Here is a 19,272-nt window from a genome sequence, read left to right on the forward strand (position 1 = left end):
AAACAGCTGTGAGAAAATGGCCAGGCAGAAACTCATCTGAAAACAACCCAATAGCGACTAATGCTGCATTAGTGAAGAAAGTGTTTACAATACAGTACACCTATAGTTCTCTCTGTGTAATAGTCCAAGTCCTTAGCCGCAAACACAGCAAATCCCTTAATTGTTTAGCCATTATAAAAGCTCTATTAACGTCTGAACACTTAATTACCTCCTATTTTTCTCCCTTTACACGAACTGTCGGTAAAGAAATACTCATTTGTGGGTCGGTGTGTGCACAATTACATACCCACCAACGAGTATTTCTTACGGACAGTTCGTGCAAGGGGAGGAAAATAGGTAATTAATTGTTCTGAAGCTAAGAAAGCGTCTCTCTTTCTCTCTGCAACACATTTCGGAGCGCTGGTGTGTATTTGCTCGCCCTGTACTATTGTTCCAAAGTGCTTAATAACTTCCTGATGGACCACATTGCTACTTGAATTTTCAAGCCTTAAACTAATTGCAGGGGGTGGGGGAAGAGAGAGAGAGAGAAGTCACCCTGGAAGCTTTCCAGGCAGCATTAGAAGGCAAAGCCGAACTTAAAACACACTCCGGTCGCTTAAAATAGAGCGCGCGCGCCCGTGCGCCCGGGATCCTGCCAGCCGCGAGCGCAGGGAATGAGCGCAGGAGAAGCCAGAGGCTGCCCTGATTGACAGCCGAAGTGTCCTAAAAAGGGCTCGGCGAGATGCTTATCGGGAGGTTTATATAGCAGCCGAGCGAGCGCACACTGGAGAGCGCTCATTCACCCAGGCGAGCCGCAGAGACCACGCCTGGCCTGGGGTGGGGGGGGGAGCACCCTTTGGCAACCCCGCTCCGCTCCCTGGGACCCTCCCCACGCCCCTTAGAAAGGGAGAGTTCCTTTCTCCGGCGTCCCAAAGCCCGGGCCGCTCTTCGGGGAAGGGGGCTGAGCCAGCGGCGCTTTCCACCATGCACTGCCATGGCGAGCTGAGGCTCGCGTCCCCCGGGCAGCTGAAGGCAGCCAGGAGGCGCTACAAGACTTTCATGATCGATGAGATCCTATCCAAGGAGACCTGCGATTACTTTGAGAAACTTTCCCTTTACTCTGTCTGCCCTTCCCTCATCGTCAGACCCAAACCTCTGCACTCCTGTACTGGTAAGAGCTTGAATTTTCTCATCTCCCCCCCCCCCAGCCATTTCCCTTCTGCATCTGCCTCCCAGGAAGGCTGGATCTGGGTGTGCGTGTGTGTATCTGACCGTGGCACCAAACTCCCTGAGATTTTGCAGCACCGAGCCACGGCAAGGGAAGGGATTTATGTCTCTGCAAGAACCCTGGGCGCTAGGGTTTCACCTGGGATTGGAACAAGCACGTGTGCGGTGGGGAGCTGGGAGCGCACAGAAAAGATTTGCAAGCAAAGCCCTTTTTTGTGTGTGGTGGTGGTGAGGGGCAATAAAGTAGCTCGATTTTCCAGTGTGGACTCTGCAGGCGCGACGTCATATTTGTAGCGGCGAACTAAGGGAAACCCTTTTCCCTAAACGCTCTCCTCTCTGGCCAAAACATTCAGAAACTCCTCAGCCGGTGGATGCATCTTTTCCTCTACACTCTGTATTTTTCTGTGGTTTGCTAAATATCCAGTGATACCCTATTTACCTCCCTCTACAACACACCCATCTTCAGCTCTCTCTGGAACATCCACAAATAAATGGTTAGGGAGGAAATATCCAGAACATATATACCCCCTACTATTAAAGCCCTGATCAAGACTCAGAGAAGTCACTTATAAAATTGTCAGTGACATCAGTGGGAACACAAATAAATAATAATAAAATAATAAGAAGAATTCCCTAGTAATAATAGTTCCACAAACACAGGACTAGATCTTATGTACAGATTTGCACCAGTAGACCCAAGCACGGCTGAGGAGCCCACTCACTTCAACTGATGGATGCCTTTAGTGGAAGTGATTTGCACAATCAGAGCCATATGCATTTTTGCAAACAAATTAGTCTAATGCAGTTTGTTAGGCGTGCACCCAAAATAAATGTTACTCTTCTGATAAATTACACGCAGAAAAGTTTTCTCCTTGCTAAGACGCTATGAACTTTACAAGACTGCTAAGCAGTTAGAGAGAGCTCAGCAGACTTTTATTCTCCCCAAAACTCTGTGTCCTCCTCATACCCTTTTAGTAGAAACATTATTAACTTTGGAGAATTTAATGATAAAACTGATAATTAAAAAAAATAAATCCAAGTTATTTCAAAAAATGTTTCTAAAGGACCAATTCCTGGTAATGCTGATGCTAAAAATTCATGGAATGTTCTGAACCTGAAAATACAAGAAGTCTGCTGAAATCAGTGAGGAGTGCTGCCTACAGATTGATACCCCACCATTTGGCCCAAATTCCTCTGTGAGTAAATGAAGAGGATGGTCTTGATGAAATTATACCAGGGTAAAACTTGATTTAAGTGACATCAGTCACTCTCATAGATTTATTTATTTATTTTTAAAATAGAGACTTATTTAGTTCATGCAAGATCTACAGCTCCTCCTGCCTCAATACCCTAATTTGCAAATATTACTATTAAATAGAAAGATGCTGGAGCCCAATACTGTAGCAAACCCCAATTTCACGTGCTTTTGCAGAGAGGGTGGTTATAGTGCAGTTCTTATTCATAATAAATTTCCTCATATTGCTTCCTACTTGGTTTTTAACCAACCACTGACATACTTCTGGTGGAAGGGATACTTACTTATCAAGATCCCACTGGCAAGGGATTTTTTGCAGCTAACCCTCTGCTACAGTTTAGCCAGTGAAACTCTGTCCATTGGGAAAGTCCCCAATGGCTTCAATGCACAGCAGAGTGCAGGCTGAAAATCCTTACGGAGGGCCAATCCTGCTTACATTGGAGTCGATGGCAAAACACGCGTTAACTCCAGTGATGCGGGAATCGGACCAGACTAACCTTCCACTCCAGAGTAAAGATTTTTCTCTTTTCACTGTAGGAAAATTCTATTTTACATAGAGGGGAAATACCACAAAAGAAAGCAGGCTACCAAAAATCCCCCAAGACTTTCAGAGGAGCAATAACCCAAACATCCAGTAATTTACAGGGCTGTAAAAATAGCTCAGCATTATAAAACAATACTTAGTTGCTTATCTGGGGTAAGCGCTTCTGATTTAGTTTTGATGAGTGAATAAACTGTCATTAACTGTTTCATTATCATCAAGCCCGTGGGAAGGTTGAGTGTATTTTTATGGGTGATTCCATGCCAGCTATGGAAAACATTGGTTTTGCAAGGCTGAGATAATAATTCATAAACAAATGAACTAACTCAGCAGTTATGGATGATGCTATCATGAGACATATGTTCTGATTATTTAAACCCTGTTACTTTCCGTGTTTAGTAGTTCACTGAATTTCCCCTAGGGATTCTGCTAATAGCCCCAAATCCATCTGACCTATGCCATGACTGGGTTGATTGAAGATTCTGGTTTCTACTGGAATATGCTTCATAAAGTTGCATTGGTTGAGAAGCACTGGGAAGGATTTGCTGGTGGGATTAAAACCATAAAAGAAGAGGCTACAATAGTCCACACTTTCAAACTGTAAGCCACTGGCAGATTTATAGCTACAGTTAAAAATTTAGGTCATGTGAATCCTTTTGTTATAAGAGAGGAAATTCTGTCATTGGCCAAGAAATGGAGTTAAACCTATAAATATAAATAAAGATGAAGATAAAAAAACACATAAAGCAAATCAAATAATCACCTACTGTCCAGACCAAACATTTCAAAAGAAAAGGTAGCACTGTGGCATTTACCATACTGCTTGGCTGTCTTTTTACATTTTGATGCATTTACTCTCCAAGCTGGCTAAGGGAGATAGGGCTTTAACATTTGTTTAAGGTCCCCCCTTGGGTTGATGATATAAAATGTCTTATGTCTAAGCAGTGCAGGTATCCAGCATTGCCGCTTTCTGATCGGAAGAGAGATCTTAGAAGCACTGGAAACCAAAGGGAAAACATTTTTCTTTTGCCTACAGTCAAGAGTTAAATATTTAACATGTGCAGTGGAATCAGCACAGAATGAACTCACCCTGCAGAGTGTGCCAGAGAAGCAGAATGAAAGTTCTGAATCGTTTCAATGTATCCGAAAGGGGCAGATTGAAGTTCTGGTTGAGGGGGATGTTCACCTCTGAATCTAAGCCCGTTGAAGTCAATGGAAAGACTCCTGTTGGGCTTGGATCATACCTAGAGTAAAATTGGGACGGGGAGGGGGAAATAACTTCTCTATAAAAGAGACTCATTATGGTATACTTAAATTTACTGTAGAAGTGTAAACGCCTGACATTTGTTGACAAAAAGCAACGAGAAGGTCCTGCAAGTATATAATTTAGCACAAAATAGTTAGCCAGGTTCAACTATATGTGGTGGTTAAGATCCACCATAATCAGATGCCAAAAATTATATATTCTTAATAAAGAGGAATATTTTTCAGATGGTTGTTAATAGTTCTCTGATGCTAGCTTCCTGGACTCTGATATCTTGGACACTAAGAATATCCCTGTTCATTCATTTAATAGCCTTTGCATATTATGTAGCAACTAACTAACTAACTAACTAATTGATGTAGTTCTGTTGTTGAAAGTTTTCTATTTGGGGGGTTTTGTTATTGTACGATTTGAAGGTCAGAGAAGCCTTCAGACATTATTTCCAACTGAGTAGGAATCTATTATCAAAATGCCTAATATTTAAAAATGTAAGTAAACAAAAATATGCTTGAATGAGTCTGTATTAATTCTATCCTGTTTATTGGCTTTTTTTTTTAAATCATTAAACCTGACACCTAGTTAGGTCTTGGTGTGATGTATACTGTAAGTGTTTGGAAATCAAAGATGTTTCAGTTTCTAGGGCCAAACTGTAACTGCATCCTCTTTTCCTGGAATTGGTTCCTTCAAAATAAGTTGGATTCTTTGAAAAATAAAAGCCAGGGCACTGGATACTTAAAAACAAAATGTTATCCCTAGAGTCCCTGATGTCGAATAGTAATGAAACCAAATAATATTTGCTCTATGCAGCCTCTAAACTATATATATTCACAGGGTTGTTGGATATAAAAGAACCCAAGAGCCTTGGGTCAGGGCTCCATTTCAGTTCAACAAAGTTGACATTCTTTGGGCATTCATCGTGTTTGTCTATTCTATGTATTGCATCTCCCACATCTGTACTGTTGCTCATCAGAACTTGAGTAAAATTTTTAAATACTCTGGTGACTTAGAAGCTTGGTCTACACACAGTTTTTGTATCAGGAGAACTGTTTCAGTTAGGGGTATGCTTTTATTTTATATTTTTAATTGAAGTAGTTACACTGACACCACCCCTAGCGTGCATGCAGTTATATCGGTAACAAGGTGCCTTTCACTGGTATAGATTATTTGCCTTCCCGTATGGGAATGCTATACTAATATAAGCACTTTTATAACTGCATCCACATTAGGGTGACCAGATGCCCCGATTTTATAGGGACAGTCCTGATATTTGGGGCTTTGTCTTATATAGGCTCCTATTACCCCCAACCCCCGTCCCAATTTTTCACACTTGCTGTCTGGTCACCCTAATCCACATTGATGGGAATTGTACCATTTTAGCTATATCAGAATAGTTGAAGTGCTACAACTTTTGTGTATAGACAAGCCCCTAAATCCACTTCAGCCCCTTTGATAATGTTAATCCTCTTCTAGTTATCCTCCTTGATAGATATCAATGGGACAGCATGCCTCCAAAGGTGACTTTCCTAGCTTCAGTCTTCTCCCACTGTAATGATACTTTCCATTGATTTCAGTAGAGACATGACTCAGGTCTATATATATTTTTTTCTACCTGAGATTTGAGAAATATGACTCTCTAATGTAAAACCTATTGGAGACTAGAAAGTTGTTTGACATCTTTTCCCAAAGGAGAGAGGGAGAGGCCCAGGTTAAAGCTTTTTAGGCTTCTGTTTTCTTTTCTCTCTTTTTTTGCTATGTGGATTAAACTACAGAGCATCTATAAATGTTGGCTCTATGGGAAGTTGTGGGCTTATGCAGCAAAGCATGAACTTTGATATTCCTGAACTTCTGTCAGGCTTGTCAACTTTTAGGAAAACACACAGAGAAAGTAGATTTCTTATGTCTTAAAACAGCTCAGTTTTAGACCAATGACTGCAAAGCAATATGAAATTCCATGTGGCCTGGGTTGAAAAGCCTAGGAATGGACAAGCTAACTCCACTTTGAATTTGATCTGGGACACTGTTTAAAATCTGGGTGGAAACCATTTGTGTTGGGCTCATGTTTAGCCAGACCTTTTCCTTTTAATTGAAGGGATACTGTTACGGAGTTCCTGGGGGAGAGCAGGGAACTGTGGGAAAGGAAAGGGGAATGGATACAGCATGTGTATCAAAGTGTGGAGAAAAACGAGATCCCCTTCCACCGAAAGCCTATTATCTGAAACATAACAGCTGTATTAATCCAGTTAAATAAAACAAATGTAAAGTTGTGGGTAATACCTTCTACCAGACTAATTTACACCTGAGTACACCAAAGCTCCTGTCAGTCATGCATCTTCAACTGGGATTGAATTGCCATCACAGGAGTATAACACAACTCTGTCCTGAACTAAAACCAGAGAGTGAGGCCCAAATCGTCATTTTTGTTAATATAGCCCCAAAGCAGCAGCAGGCACAGACTTCATCAGATTCTATCGAGTTCAACATCTATAAAAGATTCTGCGAATAGGTACTGATATTGCTGTCACTTTCGTCTACATATTTGTACAGTGATGCACACAAGAAAACAAGTCTCTCTCTTAAAAAAAACAACATTTTATCTGTCAGTTTCAGTTGCAAAGAGAAATAAAATCCTATTGATTGATGTCAAACAGTAAAGACAAAATTCAAAAAGAAAAAAGTAACCCTGGAAAAAATATAAATAATTATTTCTCAAGTATAAATTTCCAGATCATTCTGGATCCTTTATTAAGATATTCCTACAAATAGTTCCTAAATATTCCTGATAACAGTAAGGTACTTGAAGAAATACTTTACAACGTAGGGAGACTGTACGATACATCTGTGTTAATATGCAGTGAAATACATCGGCATATCCTAACATTGTACTAGACTTTGCCATAAGATTCTCCTCTGAACCATCTATGCACACATTGTTTTGCCTTTCAGTCATGACCTAACAAAAGTTTGAGCTTTGTCAGAATCTCAAAAGACAAACTTCTTCCTGTCTAGCATAAATCAAAGCTTGGCAGGAAAAAGTACTGATGCAATTACAGTATTATGCCAAAGAAAAGCCAGATCCTCACTTAATGTAAATCGGCATACTTCTGTTGACTTCAGTGGAGTTGTGTCAATCTATAATGACTGAGGATCAGTCCCTAACAATAATGTTAAAGAGCTTAGTGTGCTTCAGGATGCCTAGACTTTGTCCTGTATGTTCTGTATATCTGCAGTAGAAAAAATAATTTATAAAGTGGCAAATGCTAAAATATGACACATGAAAGAAAATAATGAATTGGCTAATGATAACAATAATTAAATATTTAGAGAAGGGTCTGAGCCAGTGTCTTGGACCTGAATACACTAAGCCTTTGACAGTATCTGAGATTCAAAGCTGGATCAGGGATCTGAATATTGCAAATGGCCCTTCTCTTTCTACTGAAACTGAACAGAAAATCCCACATCTGAAAAACTCCAAATTTTGGGGTGTCTAAAATTTGAATACAAACCTGAATTTTGCAGCTTTAGCCCATTGCTAATAATAATGAATAAAATAACTAACAAAAGGGAAAACTGCACAGAATAAAACAGTGCCAAACACATCAGGGGAGGAGGAAATAGAACCACAACATTGGAAGCAATCAAAGTTCAGTCTGGTTGTGGTTAAATCTGATTCAGCATTACAAAGAAGCCCTGTACTATATCACTTTTGTTCCACTGTGTGAAAAATAAGCACAGGTCTAAGTAAGCCAAAATTTTCACTTGGACAATAGCTTTGCTTAAAAACTTGACTGAGTACTGCCTGAGCTCACCCAAGGTTATTTTCAGTGCATTACCTCAGAGTCATATACCAGTAGGGTGACCAGATGTCCTGATATTAGGGGATTTGTCTTATATATGCAATTATACCATTATCCCCCCCCACACCAAAAGTGTCCTGCATGTTTCACACTTGCTATCTGGTCACCCTATGTACCAGAGATTTTTAAATAGAACATCCCATTGGAGTCAATGGAGCACTTGTTTGAAAATTGATGGTGTGATATGGCACATAGTATTTTATTAATTATTATTGGTGGTGGTAGTGTTTTGTGGGTGTCTGTAAAATGCACACACCACAGAATGAACATTTCAAAAGTTTTGAGTTCAGGAAGGACACGGCCATGGGCCATAGTGGGGGTTAATTTAGGGGGCTTGGATGGTAGAGTAGGGTTCTGGACTCTGTGATGGCTTTCAAATGCCTTTGTGTTTTTTGTCTTCATTGAAAAATGTATAAGTGAGGTATGGTTTATGCTATTGCATGCAATATACAGTAAAATATGAGGTGTGGCATGGGCCCTTGACAATTAGCAGCTGGACACTGCAGAGAGATTACTAGATGTATTCATTGTACATGTTTATTAACCAGTGCTGATGCATGTCGAGAGCGGGGTACACTCTGCTCATGGTTACTACTGTGCAGCTTCCTTGATTTCTGTACATTTGGATACATTCATTTGGTTCTACTCAGAGGGGCTGCATGGGTGTAACTGACAGCAGAATCTGTCCCACAAACGGACTGGACCCTGATTTCCTTGCACATCCCCAATTGTTCCCTGATTTCCATGAGAGTTTGGGGTGCATTCAGGTCGGGCCATGGGTCTTCAGAGTGTATAAAAAACAACCTTCCCATCAAAGTGAAAACAGCTAGGTTGTGGAGGCTGGTAGCATATACAAGTTATCATAAGCATTCCCAATTCTGGACCTTAGCATCCAGAAATCTGGGTGCCTGCATGAACCCCTCTAAGCTTAATTACCAGCTCAGATTTGATCTCGCTGCCACCATCCAAAAATTCCAGGGTTTTGGCTCCCTCTGGTCTCCCCAAACCCTTCCCTGGGGAACCCCAAGACTCAGAAGCCCTGAGTCTTACCACAAAGGGAAATAACCCACTTCCCTTCCCCCTCTCTCTCCCACCCAGACTTTCCTCTCTGGGCTAACCTGAGAGTTACTGATGCAATCTTCTTTACATCACAATACAAGAAGCATGTCTCCTCTATTCACAAAGAGACAAACCCAAATACAGGAAACAGAAATGATTCATCTCTCTTCCCCTCCCACCAATTCCCTGGTGCTGCAGAGCTTAACCCTCCGTAGATCTACACACAGAGAATTCCCTCCCCTTCGTTCCTTAGCCTACCCAGAGAGAAAAAACTCAAAACAAGTCTTAAAAAAGAAAGCTTTATATAAAAAAGAAAGAAAAAAACACATGAACATATGATCTCTGCATTAAGTGACAATACAACGGGCTATTACCTAAAGAAAAATATGAATAAACAGCCTTTCAAAAAGACATACAATTTAAACATTCCAGCAAACTAAACATGTAAATACAAAAACAATATAAAAACCTATATTGTCTTATACCTGTACTTACAACTTTGAAACTGAAGATTAGAAGCTTACAGATAGAAAAAGATCCCCTCTCATAGCTGAGAGCCAGACAAAGACAAAGACCCCAAAAATTCCGTCCCCTGAGCTTTGAAAAATCCAGTTTCCTGATTGGTTCTCTGGTCAGGTGTTTGATTCCCTTTGTTAACCCTTTACAGGTAAAAGAAACATTAACCCTTAGCTATCTGTTTATGACACAAGTGTAGGGAAGTACTGGTTTCACTAAGGGCTGTCAATCCTTACCTATTTTAATTAGCTAGAAAACAGGATGTAGGGCCTGATCCTGCTAACATGTACACCAGAGGAAAGCAGGTGTAAATCGATGGAATACACTGCAATACAGTGGTGTAAGGGAGAGCAGGATTAGGTCCCGTGGAAATGACCTCAACCAATATCCACCCAACATCGAGTGTCCCTCGTTCGCTTTGTTTTTAGTTTCTAGGCCTGATAGGAATGTTTTCATAGAACCATGTGCTTCATCGTTCACACATACTGTCTAAGTCTGAAGAATGTGTTTCAGAGCAGGCTTAAGTATCGCACATTATCCTCAGGTCTTGTGAGTGTTTGCATCCAGGAAAACACAGGAGGTGGATTCCTGTTGTGTAGTTCTTCCCCCGGATGGCTTTTATTCTGAGTGTGGTTCAGTTCCTAGCAACTGAGCAGGATCTAGATGAGAAGCTTCCTGTGGGTTGATGTGAAATTGACTCAGAAGTTTCATTTTAGTGGCATCTTTGAAAAATTCTAGCATTACGATATGGGCCCACACAGTAAATATTTACTAGTTTTCGTCTTCCTTTAATTTTACCGTCCATATTAATTTATTAACTGAATCCTTTCCACTATGTCTCATGGAAAGAATGTAGCTCTAAGGAACACTGGGTAATCAATAACATGCTATGGTGGGGAGGGCCATTTAAGTACTTAGATGGATATTGAGTTTAATATGGTATAGACCTGGGTTTGATTTTGCTCTCAGCTTCTCTTGTGTAAATCAGGAGCAACTCCAATGAAGTCAGTGAAGTTATACCAGTGTAAAGTGTAGGTTGTAGCAGCAGGAGGGCCAAGCTGTTTATTTTTGAAGAAATAGAGTTGCTTCCTTGTGAAGATTCCCCTCTCCCTCCAACATGAGAGGACAATTCAGAATCTTGCTAAGTTATCTACCCCCAATGATTTTTTTTTAGACCATAACAACATTTATTCTATATGTATCTCCGCATAGCTGTATGGTGTATGTATATATATTGCAATAAGGGAATTTTCTCTCAGTGAAGTCAATGACAGTCAATGACACCAGGATCGTGTCCATTATTAGAGATGGCTGGGAAATGATTTGTTTTTTCTCCTATGGAAAAATGTTGATTGAAAAAAATTTTTTTGTCAACTTTTCTTTGAAATGTTATGGGCCTAAAAACCACAATCTGAAAACAAACAAAAAGGCTTATTTTGGGGTTTCAAGGTTTTTTTATGAAAGCCCATTTTGGGGGGCAAAAATGGACATTTTCCACAAAACTTTTGTTTAGTCAAAAAAGAAACATTTTTTCACAACAAAAGTTTTGATGGAAAAATTTCAAATGTCTTTATCTCTGAGGCTAGGAAAACACACTAACAATAACTCTGTGTGTGTGTGTGTGTATTCTAGTTTGCATTAGTATTCTTTACTTATGTAATTAGTTGACTGATTTTAATGGTACTGCTCGCCCAAGTAAAAACTTGAACTATCATCTCCTACATATGCTGGGTATTTCATGTTGTGTTGTTACACTATTTACTAATTTATTTCAAAATAAGAGAGAGCTTTCAATATAAACCTAGTCCAAGTACAGTACTTCACTCCCACTGCTGTTTTGGAGGAGAAGCCCTGCATTTTAGTGATCCATATATTAAAAAAACATTTATATTCCAGATTACGCATGGCAAAACCAATACGTTACTCAGGGCCATATCCTCAGATGATGCAAATCACTTGATTTCAGTGGATTCATCAAAAAAAATCCTGATCAGCTTTAATCCTCACTATTAAAGCAGATGGGGGGACCAGTTTCTATTTCTTTAGGCATACAGGAGCCTATTCCCTGTATACTACATATATATAATACAGCCTCTTTTAAGTAAACACACAAGGATGGGTTGCTTAAGAGAGATGTTCTGCAAGGCAAAGAAATGTACATATGTTTGTGGTTACTTAGGAGATCTTTTCAGACTAATAAGGTTGTTCCCTGGATAGGATTCACTGTACTAACATACATATATGGAAGAGCTTAAAATGTAGCCACAAAACAATATTGAAATATATTAATAAGATTGTATGTCAGGGTTTGCTCTTATTCACAAGCAATAAAAGGTGTGAAAAATTTCATTGAAACCTAAAATAATAATAATAATGAATAATCTAGGACATATTCTCCTGTTTTATTTCTGAGCATTTCCATTAATATTTTACAAACACATTGCCTTTATCCTTCCATTTGTTTTTGTTCAAAACTCCCATTTGACCTCAACACTTGCAATACTTTTTATTTTCTGAGGACTGAATGCTGGAACAGTTGATATTTGAAATATTCTATAAAGCAGGAGGGTGATAAAAGGGACTGTAGATCATTGCAGACTGATGTCCTTTTTAGCTGCTTTTCACTAGCAGATTTGTTTTAGATCACTTGATAACAGTGAAGCTTGCCGCGTTGGTGTAGCATATTAGAGAGATAAGGTAGGTGAGGTAATATCTTTTATTGGACCAACTTCTGTTGGTGAGAGACACAAGTTTTGGAGTTTACACAGATCTGAAGAAGAGCTCTGTGCAAGTTCAAAAGCTTGCCTGACTCACCAAAAAGAAGTTGGTCCAGTAAAAGATATTGTCTCACCCACCTGCACTCTCGAATAGCGAATCTGGCCGTTGAGTAGTAGGAGACTCTGTTAGAATTGGAATAGTTGTTTTTGCTTTGTGACAATACATTATAGAACAATAATAAATGATGGAACAGGGTTTGGGGATGAGAGTGAAGAACAGTTGATGGATTGTTTTATTTAGAATGACTTAGAGCTCAATTTCACTCCTACTGAAGTCAATTAAATAGGAGTTGGATCAGTGCCTCAGTGAGTCAATTTGAATCATACTTTAATTGTAAGCACTTAAGTCACATTATAAGGTAGTTTAGTACCTATATTTAAGTCATGTTACAACAAAAGTTTTTATGAAGGCTCAGACTGATAGATTTATTTTTTAAAATTTTAATGGACCCATTTTGTTGTTGTTTGGATTAAACTTCTCTTACAGTGCTTAGAACCCAAATGTTGCCGCACTTGGCTGTTGTTAAACAATGCTATAACAAGTAACATTATAACTATGTTTTTGTCTATCAAACCCTATATAGTTGAAAATCACATGAGAAGAAGCAAGTGAAATTGACTAGAGAATAATTTAGAAAGGGCCCAACCCTGCACACCTACTCGCATGTGACTTTACTCATGTAAGGCCGTTGAGTTAAAGAGACTACTCATGTGAGTAAAGTTATGTTTAAGCATTTGCAGATCAGGTTCCAGTGTGATAAGCATTATATTTTGTTTCCGTTGTCTGAGCTGAGTGAAGCACAAAGTACAAAAGGTACACAACATACATGATAAAAAATGAGAGAGGCTTGTAAATTCTTTCAGGTTTAATAATATAGGTTTAATTGGTTCTACCTTGGGATGGGGGAATAGACTAGATGACCTCTCACGGTTCCTTCGAACCCTACATTTCTACGATTCTTGTAAGGAGTTATCAGCAACAAAGGTCAGGCCACTTGCTTTGTAAATTATGACTTTTAAGCCTGACGTTGTTTCTATTTCATGTTATGTGCCTTTAAGTAGGAGAGTTCCTGATTTTTAAAAAAATCCAAAATATTGATCCTTTATCTATTCAGTCCTTCCCAAATTTTCTCCAAATACAATTATTTTCTGCAAAATTCAAAGGTATGTTCCCAAATGTGTCTATTTATAGCATTTGAATGCTGACAAGTCTAGTGTCTCCATGCTTGTGTTTGTTCTGAGGGACAGGCTGTGCTCACGGGGTTGTGGTTCTTAGTGCTGTCTCTGTTGATCTGTCAAAAATTATGGACATTGTGGATCGTGACTGTATAAGTGGGAACAAGTAGGGCTCATTCTTATCTATCTGAGTGGATTATATTTGTCCCCATAGACAGGAGGCCTTTTACTCTATGCCAAACATTGAAAGGAATTCTGCGGGGTTTGGTGTTGGGGCCTGTTTTATTGTCACGCTTTGTAAACAGCTGTGTCAAAATGAAAGGTGAAGGGCCTGATTCCCATTTTCACTAAGGTCGCTTTACATTGCCCTGGCTGTGTAAAAAGGTCTTAAAGTGGATGAAAATTCCAGACGAGTGCAAAGGAGCCTTAGTGTAAATGAGACTCTGGTCCAGAATGTTTCTAATGGCTGTATTCACCGTGTACCACTGCCTCTTAGGAGCAGGTGCGAATGACAAGCAGCAACTAGATTTTGATAATATTTTGCAAACATTCCCGTATATTCCCCTTCCCTTTCATAAAAAGGAACAAACCCAATGGCTAGAAGAACTAATTACAGCCTGATTTTCAGAAATACTGAGCCACCGACAACTCCTAGCAAATCTAATGGGAGTACAGCACCTCTGAAGATCAGGCCTTCTAACTCTGTAGTCATTGTGGCCTTTCACCCATTTTAAAATACAACTAAGGATATGAGTGGAAAATGCTGACGAAATGGACTGAGGTTCTTTTAGGACCATCTCAGGTCTTTTATTTTCTTTTTAAATGAAACTTTCCACTGAAATAAATGGGAAGCTGCTTCTAAATTGAGAGCCCAGTTATCACAATAGCCTTTAAGGGTACGTCTATACTACCCACTGGATTGGCGGATAGTGTTTGATATATCAGGGATCGATTTATCGCTTCTTGTCTGGACGTGATAAATCGATCCGTTAATCGACGCCTGTACTCTACCTCGTCAGGAGGAATAAATGGAGTCAATGTCCAGGTAAGTCAAATTAAGATACTTTGACTTCAGCTACACGAATAGCGTAGCTGAAGTTGCGTATCTTAGTTTAAACCCTGCTGCTAGTGTAGCCCAGGCCTTAGTTCTGCAACATTGTTTAGCCAGGTAAATTGGCTGTATTATGGATTTGGCTATTTAGGAAACTGCTTCATATGTGATATCACATATCTTCTTCTTTTGCTCTAGCAAATTGTCAAGTTGTGATTTCATCTTTCCTTTTACACCTGCATTCTGTTTTCAGTGCAATTCCATAAGGGACAAGCCCACTTTAAGTGGTCTCACAAGTGTTTTACAAAACGCTCATTTCAATTTTATAAAAACATGCATAACAGTGCAAAAAAGACACACCCATCTCCCTTTTTCAAGAAGAATAGAAGAGTTAATGCAGTGATAAGTGCTTTTCACGTTACACATTCCAACTTAAAAAATATTTTGCATTTTAATTCTCTATACGTACACTAAGTCACTACACCGAAAGCCATCTATAGCATATGATAAGGATGCGGTAAAGTGACTATGGCTTTGTACCACATGTAAGAAGATCTGGGTTCCAGTTTTGTAATAGATCTCTATGTGTTCTTTGGCTCAGTTTTCCCCTCTGCAATGTGGGCTACTTATCCTTGGTTTATAAAATGCTTTGAGATCTGCTGATTAAAAGTAGCAACAGAGAGTCCTGTGGCACCTTTAAGACTAACAGATGTATTCGAGCATAAGCTTTCATGGGTGAATACTCACTTCGTCATGCATCTGACGAAGTGGGTATTCACCCACGAAAGCTTATGCTCCAATACATCTGTTAGTCTTAAAGGTGCCACAGGACTCTCTGTTGCTTTTTAGGGATCCAGACTAACATGGCTATCCCTGTTAAAAAATGTGAAGTACTTTGAGAGCTACTGATGAAAAGTACTATAAGAAATAGGCATGATTATTTAGTTATTCTTAACCCATCACAGATCGTTCACCTCTAAGAACTGGTACCAAAATTGGAAACGCATGTCCATCTTATGATTAACTGAGGCCATATCTACATTACAGGGACTATACCAGCATAGCTACAGTACCTACATGGAGGGAAGGTTTTCCCCCCCATCAGTGAAGTAACACCATCTCCCCATGTGATGGTAGCTAGGCTGACAGAAGCATTCTTCCATCAACCTAGCTGCATCTACACTGGGGGCTGGGCCAGCGTAGCTACATTGCTCAGGGTGCCCTGAGTGAGGCAGCTATGTAGACGTAAATCTTAAGAGCAGACCAGGCCTTAATTTATGTGTCTAGATAGGTACGACTCCAGTTAGAGCTGGAGCATTTTGTACTTTGAGACTAGATTCAAAAGTGCATAATGACTGCTCTGTCTCCTCATTCATTTTCTTAATCTATTTTTGCTCTGCACAAGCATTCTCCATCCAAGCTTCTTGCACCTTACAACAATAAGTCAATCAAAGACTTAGCACAGATGTTTGAAGGGCCAATTTAACTCTTTGGATGCTGTAGACTGTGCACCCAAATTCTTCTTGACTTAACCCTCCCCCCCATTACTCACTGAAGTCAGTGGGAGTTTTGGGTGGGTAAGGAGAGAAGAAATTGTGCAAGATATATGCATACAGAAAGATCCTGCTAAGCTGGCAGCTTGGAACATGTCGCTCTTGTGAATGGAGATAAACGAACTTCACAGAGTTTTGAGAACTATATATGAGAGAGCTGAAGGTTTGGAGCTCTGAACACTTTCCTCAGTTCTGCCACTGACTCAGTGTGATCTTCAGCAAATTACTTCCTTCACCATGCCTCAGTTTCCAAATCAATATAACGAGACCAGCACTTACCCACCTTTATAAAGGATTTTAAAGTGAAGTGCTAGAGAAATACAAAGTGTTATTACTGTCTTGGTTTGCAACATTAGTTCAAGTTAATGCCACCATTTTTCTTCACAAAGGTGATTCAACTACACTAACTAATTTAATAGCCGGAGAGATGCCTGTGCCGTATAGAAGGGATAGACCAGCCCTCCCTAAGGTGACCAGATGTCCCGATTTTATAGGGACAGTCCCGATTTTTGGGTCTTTTTCTTATATAGTCTCCTATTACCCCCCTACCCCATCCCAATTTTTTACTTTTGCTGTCTGGTCACCCTAGCCCTCTCTAAAAGTTATGCTGATACATGTGAGAGCCCACCGACAGTATGTACACTGTATTTATTCTTTCTCTGAGTTTCTCATTCCTCTCCTCTGGTCCTTTTTTCCTGTTAACCTTTAATTTGCTTTTCACTCTGTCCACTCTCTGCTACATTTTACAAGATATCTTTTTGCTGCATTCTCTCTCTCTCTGATCCTTTTTTTTCACAGTCTCTCTCCTAAGTGGAACGTTAACCCAGTGACATTCGAGTTCAAGTCAAACTTTCGAACCTGTGACATCGAGCGGATTTGGAATTAGGCAAAACCAGTTTGCCCATCCCTCACTGTAAAAGGGTTAATCCTCTAAACTATTGAGAGAGAAGGGCAGGGAATTATGAAAGGAGCCCCTGTTTTATAAGCGTTTATATTACCAGTGGTTGGATACTAGTAATAAGTAGGTTGCTTCTATGATTTATGACCGCTTTTCAACATGTTGATGATGGGTGATATGGTTAATTGTTGCAGAAGCCATTTAAGGGTACAGGCTACTTACCACAGCTGTGCAGGAAATTAGATGTTAATATCACACAGAGTTATTTGTTTCCTGTTCAAATAATTTAAATAAAGGTAATCTTCTAAAGAGGAGGACATAACTGATCATGTGCCCTGTTTTCCTTCCTTAGATTGTCTTAGGACCTGCACGAATTTATTTTTTAATGCAGACTTGTTTTTACATTAGAAATTCAGCTTGTGTCCACCCCAGAAATCTGTATGGACCACTGAAGAACTAGTTAAGATTATGATATCATGAATGAAATTTGATTTAAAAGAGAAATCATTTGTGGTCAGGCTCTTTAAAGCTTTTTGCTTGTTCTATTTATTTATTTTTTGCTAACACCACTTTAGGGAAGAGCTGGAACCCAGATCACTAATATTTGATTTGTAACATTAGTAATTTCAGGGCAAGACTCTTATTTTGGATTAGGAGTGTTTTATTTTGATTTAATTTAAATTGATCTTTTGCTGACTTGAGAAATAGGACATTCAATCTGAAATAAGTGTATACACCCATAAATTTGCACTGAAATATCTGAGGGTGTGAATTAAAACTGATTTAGTTAGTTCAGTTCCAACTTGGGTGTAGAGAAGCTTTGAGAGACCTGGGAGGCAAGACTGCTTTTGAAGAGCTCCCAGAACACTTTTGAATCTTTGGGTAAAATCTTGGCCTCATCGCATCAATGGCAAACCTTCCAGGATTTCACCCTGTTTATATTCAGTGTTGCGCCAACTTAACTAAAGATATATTTTTAAACTAGGGCTGTTGATTAATCGCAGTTAACTCACGTGCTTAATGCAAAAAATTAATTGTGATAAAAAATAATCGTGATTAATTGCACTGTGAAGCAATAGAATACCAATTTAAATGTATTAAATAATTTTGCATTTTTTCTACATTTTCAAATATATTGAGTTCAGTTATAACACAGAATACAAAGTATACAGTGCTCACTTTACATTATTAGTTTTGATTACAAATATTTACATGCTAAAAATGATAAACAAACAAAATAGTATTTTTTCAATTCGCCTCATACCAGTATTATAGTGCAGTCTCTTTATCGTGAAAGTGCAATTTACAAATGTAGATTTTTTTTGTTGCATAACTGCACTCAAAAACCAAACAATGTAAAAATATAGAGCCTACAAGTCAACTCAGTCCTACTTCTTGTTCAGCCAATTGTGAAGACAATTGTGAAGACAAACAAGTTTGATTACATTTACGGGACATAATGCTGCCTGCTTCGTATTTGCAATGTTACCTGAAAGTGAAAACAGGCATTTGTGTGGCACTTCTGTAGCCAGCACTGCAAAGTATTTATATGCCAGATATGCTAAACATTCATATGTCTCTTCATGCTTCAGCCACCATTCCAGAGGACATGCTTCCATGCTGCTGACGCTCTTTAAAAAAAATTGCATTAATTAAATTTGCAATTGAACTCCTTGGGTGAGAACTGTATGTCTCCTGCTCTGTTTTACCCACATTCTGCCATATATTTCATGTTATAGAAGTCTCGGATGATGACTCAGCACATGTTGTTTGTTTTAAAAACACTTTTACTGCCGTTTTGACAAAACACAAGGAACGAATGTGAAATTTCTAAAGATAGCTACAGCACTCAAGACCCAAGGTTTAATAATCTGAAGTGCCTTCCAAACTCTGAGAGGGACTAAGGGTGGAGCATGCTTTCAGAAGTCTTAAAAGAGCAACACTCTGATGTGGAAACCACAGAACCCAAACCACCCCCCCCAAAAAAAATCAACTTTCTTCTGTTGGCATCTGTCTCAGATGATGAAAATGAACAAGTGTTGGACTGCACTGCTTTGGGTTGTTATCGAGCAGAACCTATCATCAGCACGGACGCATGTCCTCTGGAATAGTGGTTGAAGCA

At 39.3% G+C, this 19,272-nt stretch overlaps 1 protein-coding gene across 1 annotated transcript in view; it reads left to right on the forward strand.

The window, feature by feature from the left end:
* Positions 1–752: 752 nt before the first annotated feature.
* BARX2 (BARX homeobox 2) overlaps positions 753–19,272 on the forward strand; it is a 52,215-nt gene continuing 33,695 nt past the window's right edge. Inside the window, exon 1 of the mRNA XM_032802370.1 lies at positions 753–1,150. Coding sequence (XP_032658261.1) covers positions 964–1,150 — 187 coding nt within the window. The 5' untranslated portion in view covers positions 753–963. The remainder of the gene's footprint in view (positions 1,151–19,272) is intronic.

Source organism: Chelonoidis abingdonii, chromosome 18 (assembly GCF_003597395.2).
Source record: "Chelonoidis abingdonii isolate Lonesome George chromosome 18, CheloAbing_2.0, whole genome shotgun sequence".
Classification (NCBI taxonomy): domain Eukaryota; kingdom Metazoa; phylum Chordata; order Testudines; family Testudinidae; genus Chelonoidis; species Chelonoidis abingdonii.